Here is a 7,504-nt window from a genome sequence, read left to right on the forward strand (position 1 = left end):
AAATATGTTAAAGTGTACTGCTGAATCTAATGACAAGCATTTGTGATAAACTAAAATATGCTTTAATGTAATTTCTATTAAAACTTGTGTCATGTATTTAGATGAGATATATTAATATTAAATGTAATATGAAATTCACTACAGTTAAAATTATAATCAAGTACTTTACATATATTTTAGTATGTTACTCAACACATCGATTTAAGTGTAGGCTTCTTTAAATTCTTTGAAAAGATTATTAAAAACATAATGTTAAAATGTACTTTAAAGTGAAACATTTAATTTGATTAAGTGTGTTAAGACATAATCATGAAAGTGTACTCTCTTAAGTGGCCTTCTTTTTCATTAATATTATATTATCAGCAAGTACAGTATTTTAAAAATATAATTTTAAGATTTGAAGAACATTACCAGTGCACAATCAACACAATTAAGCTCACATCTTTTTCACAAAGGTGCTGTGTAGGAGTTTTTACACTCAGTGATACAACATTGAGTGAACAAACATTGAGTTAATTTAGTAAACATTTTATTAATTTATTTAAAAAAAAAAAAAAAAAAACATTTAAAGTGTTACTTGTCATTTTGACAAAAGCATATGGCTTGCATATACACGGTTGCATTTTTTTCACTAATAATTTACTCCAGAGATCAAGCCTGTGTGGATAAATAAATGACATTGAATGATTATGTTGGTAGGGTGGTGATGTGTTGTTCCAGGGTGGCTGTGGGGGAAGGGACAGAGTTGAATGGCCCAACGGGCCTCCCACCCCTCATACTCACAAGAGAGGGTCAACATTGTGGAGGTTGTTGGGTGTTGTAGTTCTATTACTGAGCTAAATTGTGCAATTATTAAAACTGACGGCATGTTTACAAACAAAACATTAATTACTGCAGTGTGAGAAAATATTGACATGGCCTGTCTGAATCTATCTGCATATTTATCTGCTATCTAAGGATTTATTTTCAAGCCACAAGCGCAAAAGAACTACAAGTTCCATTATGCTTCCTATTTGTCTGCGCATGCGCAGTAGTCGCGAACGTGTGGCTCTGATAGCCATGAATGGGGTGGTGGAGACGAGGGTCTGTGGATTGCATCCAGATGCTAAAATTAATGTTTGTACCTCAATGGAGTTATTTTTATCGTAACTTTCAACACAGATACACTCGACTGCTTTAAATGCTTCACGTGAGACAACCTCGTCCAGCGTAATAGCTCTTTTGTTTTCATCGCGTGGCTCGAAGCAAATCACGGTTTCGATTGTTTTCTATTAAACATGCCGAGGAACAACAAGTCGTCGCTGATCCAGAAGATAGCGAGCCAGGCTTATGTGACCTTCACAAATTGCTCTTCCTCTGCCATTGGGGACAATAAGGTGTTTTTAGAGCAGCAGGCAGAGTTGGTCACCGTGCTCTCCGACATCAGGGCTGCGGATCTGAAGATTGCGCCACCGAAGAAAGTCTCCATATCCTCCCCACAGTCCTCAGCAGTCCCTCCGGTCACATACATGCACATCTGTGAGACTGATGCATTCAGCATGGGAGTGTTTCTGCTGAAGTCTGGAGCTTCCATCCCTCTGCATGACCATCCTGGGATGAATGGCATGCTCAAGGTCCTATATGGCAAGGTCAATATAAGGTGTTATGACAGGTTGGATAAAGCTGTTGGTGCTGAGAGTGAAACTGAGAGGCAGTTTGAGCCACCGCTGTTGCCTTTCCAGAGGGATGATGTGAGGAGAGCCGTGCTGAGGTCTTCCGGACAGTATTCTGAGCAGAGCGGCCCTTGCATCTTGACTCCTCTCAAAGACAACCTTCATGAGATTGATGCAGTGGACGGACCAGCTGCGTTTCTTGATATACTGGCACCACCTTATGACCCTGACGACGGGAGAGATTGTCACTACTACAAAGTTTTACAAACTGCTGGCAAAAAGTCAGAGCAGAGCGGTGAAGATGAAACGTGGCTTTTAGAGATCCCCCAACCAGATGATTTCTGGTGCGGGGGTGAGCCTTACCCCGGTCCTGAAGTTTCTGTGTAGAGAGATGAACACTGGAATGGACTTGTAGCCTCTGACCGTGATCCGTCCATGCTCTAACTCAGATGTGTAAAAATTTGTTTGTTTTTTTCTTGGGACTGCAAACACCACTACATGATTTTAAATGTCCATTCCAAGCCTATGCACCCCATAGGCTACATCAACACTTTGTGGCCTTGTTTGTAAATAATGAATGTATACATTGAAAAGCATTTACTCTTGTATAAGTGCACACTATATATCTACATTAAATACTTGCTTAATTTATTTTAAAAGACTGTACACAAACACTAATTCTTATGTACTGCTTATATTTTTACTGTTAAAGTACTATTAAAATGATTGTAAATCGTTTTGACTTTGTCTTCAAGACAATTTAGCCTTTTGTGTGCTTTTATTATTGACTTAATTATTTGTCATTAAACAGACTTTGTTGTATGTACCACTGTTACACTCAAAACTTGAAAGTAGTGCTGCAAAATGAGCACTGTTATTGGCCATTTGCCTAAGTTTGATTAAACAATAATTAACTTGACCCTTCATAGCAGTTTTCCACTGCAAACATTAATTAGGTGACGAGAGGAAAGTGGGAAGCTAAAAATTCTTATCTTCTCATCTTAATGCTCGCGTAATTTGCTTAGTTTTGTTATCACTAATGATAACGATTCTGTAAATTTGGAATAGGTTGTGTCACATACTTGAGTGAAATCTGTTTTAAAGTCAGACTTTCAATGTGAATGTTAACAGACATATTAATGTCTAATGTGGCGTCTTGTTTCCCACGCATTGGTAAATATTTGTCTGTAACATTAACGTACGAGGCAGGCTTGTGTCTCAGGCCTAGAAGTAATCATTTGTTTTCATAAAATGGATTCTTAAATCATTTCTTAGACACCGTTCATGTTAGACATTGTTCATTCCTGCATCCCTTAAGGCCTTTTTTTATTGACCTGGCTCTGTGAACTGAACAGAAAGTTATCAGATGGTCCTTTATTAAGCTCAGCTTATGTTCAGTGCTGTTTGTTTGTGAAGTTCATTTGATTAAATCTATTTGTCAATTAGCATTTAAGTCTCTCAGCTGGTGAATAGAGAGCTCATGGACTGTTTTTCTAGACTGACATGAATACAGCATTAGTAAAGTAAAATTTTCTGTTTTATTATTGCTTTCAGTTATTTGCTTATATAAATGCAGTTCTTTACACTGTAAAAAAAATATTTTCATGATATGTTATCACATTTTTTCTTTCGTCAAATCAACTTCAACAATTAATGTGGTTCAGATAACGTAATATTTTGAGTCTCTGTTGATTATGCCAATCGCCTTCATTGTATTAACTCAAATTTTTAATTTCAATGAACTCAAAATTTTAAGGCAAACTTGCTTTTGTAAGTTAAACCAACAGTTCTTTTTTACAGTGTAGTTTTAATTAGCCTCTTTTCAAACTACACTCTACAAAATGCCGGGTTAAAAATGAACAAACCCAGCGTTTGGGTTGTTTTAAACCAGCGAATGGGTTAAATGTTTTCCCAACCTGCTGGGTAGTTTTATTTAACTAAACTATTGTTTAAAAATTACTATATTGCTTGCTTAAAATGAACCCAAAGTATGTTGGAAATGAACATTTATTAATATGTTTAATAATTAATAAGTTTAATGAATAATAATGAAACAATAAACATTTATTAAATTGCTTATTAATAAATGTTCACCTTTTGATTATTATTGTTGCCTCTAGTAATTATGTGTCTGATTTTTAATTTCCAACCCATTTTAAGCCGGCCATATAGTAACTTTAAACAATAGTTGGATTCAATAAAATTGGCCAAACATTTAACCCAGCATTTGTTTGGGTGTATACTTTTAGTTATTATCCAAAAATATACATTGGAAATATTGTCAACATGTATTAAGTAGCTGTGATGTAAATATGGGGTTGTCCCAGCACCAAATGTGAGGGTTGGTATACCTTCAACCACATAAAACCACAGAGGTTCATACAGTGGCAACAATTATTTGTCATTTTTTCAGTGTCGTTTCTCAATTTTCATACCATAGTCACTGTAAAGAGTGGTCATAACATAGTGCTTTTGTGTCAAATCAGTAAATTCATAGCAGATCACAAAGTGAGTCATTTTGTCCACCTTAAACATTACCCTATATTGAAGATTAGGGACTTTGAATATTCACACCCTTTGTGCATTTGTAAACACATGTGTGGGTGATGACCCTTCTGAGACCATGAGTCAGAGCTCAGTGATGCCAAAATGGGAATGTCCCCACAAGTCTACTTCACTTTTTCCTTTTACACCCCTTTCCTCTAATAAAAATCAAGCAGCTAAACAAAAGTTCACAATCAATGTGTTGTTTATTATTTTCATGTTGACAAAGTAGGACATTATTGACCTGCGTTAGTCACTTCATAACAAATACATGTATATCAGTCAGAACAACCACAGAACAAACGTCAAATCGCTATGAGTTCAGCTATATACAATTCTTGTTTAAGCACAAATGCAACACTTTTAACACGAAACAGTTTGTACAAAAATATATCTTCAAAAACTTTCATATTAAAGGATAAAATGTACAATTTAATTCAAGCCTTCTGGTGTATGTACAAGATGAACGGACAAAAGGCACGACAATGGGAGAAAATAGTGATGTTAGACACCTTCTTGACCTTTTTTTTTTTTTTTTTTTTTAATGTAACCACTCAACTTTCCACCTTTCATCTAAGACACAGTTCTCCCACGTGCTATCTAAGGTTATTTTTTTAATTAAATTAATTGGCCTAAATATTCAAACAAAGTGCGTTTGGTCAGTCAGCATGCGACTGAGGCAAAAACAAAAAACGAACATCGCACCACCTATAAAAGTGCGCACAATAAATGTGTCCATATCAGTTTGGCACTGTGGTTTGATTTCACAACATCAGTCCACCCAGTTTTAATATATTACGCATGGTGCATTATTATTGTCATTATATTGCCTACATAGTGTTGGATATTGCAAAGTCCAGTTGAAAGTTTACTGGCTTGAACCGGACGAGCAGATGCCCGTGGCGACGCCGCGCTCTGAGCTGGACACACCAGAGGAGGATGATTTTCGCTCCTTCTGTCGCAGGTGGATTTTGGTGTGTCTCTTTCTCTCGTCGCTCCGCGCGAACTTCCTTCCGCAAAAGTCGCATGCGAACGGTTTCTCGCCGGTGTGCGTGCGGATGTGGGTCGTCAGGTGGTCACTGCGACTAAAGTTCCTCATGCATATCCGACACTGGAAGGGTTTGTGGCCGGTGTGGATGCGGATGTGTCTGGTGAGCTCGTCGGACCGGGAGAAGCGCCTGTCGCAGCCCTCCGCCGGGCAGGGGTAGGGACGCTCGTGCACGGGCGTCTTGCTGGGTCTGTTGGGGTATTTCCTCGGGCGCAGGATGGGCCTGAGGGGCAAATTCTGCGGGCTGTAGGCTGTGGGTAGCCGGGGTCCATCAGAAACCGGTCCCCCCAGTGTGAAGTTCCTGATAGTGTTCAGTGGGGTCAAAGGAGGCGGGACTCTGAAAGAGTCCAGCGGGCATGAGAACGGTTTGCGGTCGGGCATCGACTGCATGTCCCTCTGGCACGGGGGCTGGAAAAAGCCGGCGTAGTCCGGGATGATGGGGAACAGCCCAGAGTCTGTGTTTGGCTTTGGGGATGAGTAGGATGGCGGAGGATAGGAGATCGGACAGGTGGAGGTGGAGAGGAATGCGGATGGATCTTGATACACCTCTCCGCATCCAGAGTAGGGTGGTGGGGGAGAGTAGATGTGTTCCATGTCTGCCTGGTTCTGCGCCATGGTGCAGCTGAGAGTGCTGGAGAAGTGGCTGGGGGACACTGAGGATGCAGGAGAAGAGGATGCTGAGGATGGCTGGGTCATGCCCAGGATCCCTGCGCTCACGATGTTGATCACGCCTTCTGGGTTCCAGTTTCCTGGGTACTGGGAGTCGATGGAAAACTTTCCCATGTAGGTGAAAGTTTGATTGCGAGGGCCAGCTGGTTGCGCGAAGCTGCTGGAATAGGATAAGTCGAGAGAGCGCTTCTCCGTGCTCATATCCCCGCTAATCAAGCCATCTGCAAAAAATGCACATAAAAAAACAAGGTTTAGATACACGTGAAAGAAGGCTGTCTTATGGATCATTCAACCATCAGATGCAAAACACGTAGCTTTTACGCACACTTCAGTAAAAAGCTCTTCAATCATTAGGCATATCATCTTTGTTTGCACTAATTTCTGTCCCCCATTTTCTTTTTTAAACTAGTCAAACATAAGCAAGAAAAAGTACGTTTTCAGTTTCAGTAAGTTGGATTTTTTTTTTTTTATTCTACAAAGTAGCCACATGTTTTCATTCCCTAAGAGGCGAACGGTAGGCTATATCAACACAGAGAGCACGTGAGGATGGAAGCAGTTGAGATGAGCGCATCAGTCTTACCTCCAGGGTTTATCTGCTCGTAATGTCCTCCTAAATCACCGTTTGGAAATATAGTCACAGAGGCTGGCATTGATGTGGCAATCTCGTCCACCGAGTAGATGCTTTCGGCAAGCGGGTGCACAAAGCCACCAAGAGTTACGGGGGCTTTCTCCAAAGTTTTAGCTGTCATCATGAAGTCCTAAGAAGCACTCGTTCAGATGTTCACAAAATGTTTTGTGCCTGTGCGAACGCTCGCTCTAAACGTTACATGTGGAAAGCTGTCAGTAAGCTCTGTGAGTTTAGCGTTCACTGTGATGCCATCTGACGGCTCTGTGTTGTTGAATGACAGATCCTTGTGGAGCTGCTAGTGGTAGTATGTATTTATGGAGAGCCTATCAATGTGTCGTTACGTCACTGACCATTTAAGGACTGGATGGCAAAAGAAAAGTAGCGCTGCGAGATCTGATTGGTTATAGGCGGCGTGACGCGTTGAGGTAATACTTGTCAATGGAGAATCCTTTCTGTGCGGCCGCTCATGCATAAAAAAAGCAATGTGCTCGGAGGAAAAATGAACAAAGTATATTGCTTGCTGTTTTATAATATTTTTTAGATAAATAATTTAAATAACATAAGTAAAGGCATGCGTTTTCTGAAAGATAACGAATGCTAAGTGGAAAAAAATATTCCGTTTTGATACAACGCATCATTCTCAATCAGGAATTCCGGTTCATTTTCACACCATAAATGGTTTTATCCGGTAAACAGTCACACCCCTTCGTCCATGTATGGAGCGTATTCCGGAAATTGAGTATCGGAAACTCGCGAGTGTTGCCGAGCAAAGAGACGCGGCTCAGCAAGCAGCAGAAAACCACAATCAAATGAGAGACACAATCACGGAATTTCTACCTTTGCTTCAATGGCACTGTCGGAAAGTGCGCTATTTGAATAGACCCCATGTTTTTGGAAAAAGGGAAACGTTTTTAGTAATGGTGTTCTATAATTAGAGTGATGCTGGAAAGTAAATTTAGCCTA

At 40.0% G+C, this 7,504-nt stretch overlaps 2 protein-coding genes across 2 annotated transcripts; one reads left to right on the forward strand and one right to left on the reverse strand.

Annotated features, from left to right (window-relative positions):
* The first annotated feature begins 1,022 nt into the window (after positions 1-1,022).
* adoa (2-aminoethanethiol (cysteamine) dioxygenase a) lies at positions 1,023-2,390 on the forward strand. Its single transcript, XM_051915033.1, has one exon. It carries the CDS (start codon positions 1,278-1,280, stop codon positions 2,037-2,039), a length of 762 nt encoding a protein of 253 aa, XP_051770993.1. The 5' UTR covers positions 1,023-1,277; the 3' UTR covers positions 2,040-2,390.
* Positions 2,391-4,383: 1,993 nt separating this feature from the next.
* Positions 4,384-6,843, reverse strand: egr2b (early growth response 2b). The gene is made up of 2 exons (XM_051915031.1): positions 6,494-6,843; positions 4,384-6,134 (listed from the first exon to the last, which is right to left on the reverse strand). The coding sequence occupies exons 1-2, from the start codon at positions 6,663-6,665 to the stop codon at positions 5,065-5,067; spliced, it is 1,242 nt and encodes a 413-aa protein (XP_051770991.1). The 5' UTR covers positions 6,666-6,843; the 3' UTR covers positions 4,384-5,064.
* Between the last annotated feature and the right edge of the window lie 661 nt (positions 6,844-7,504).

Source organism: Ctenopharyngodon idella, chromosome 12 (assembly GCF_019924925.1).
Source record: "Ctenopharyngodon idella isolate HZGC_01 chromosome 12, HZGC01, whole genome shotgun sequence".
NCBI classification, from domain to species: Eukaryota; Metazoa; Chordata; class Actinopteri; order Cypriniformes; family Xenocyprididae; genus Ctenopharyngodon; species Ctenopharyngodon idella.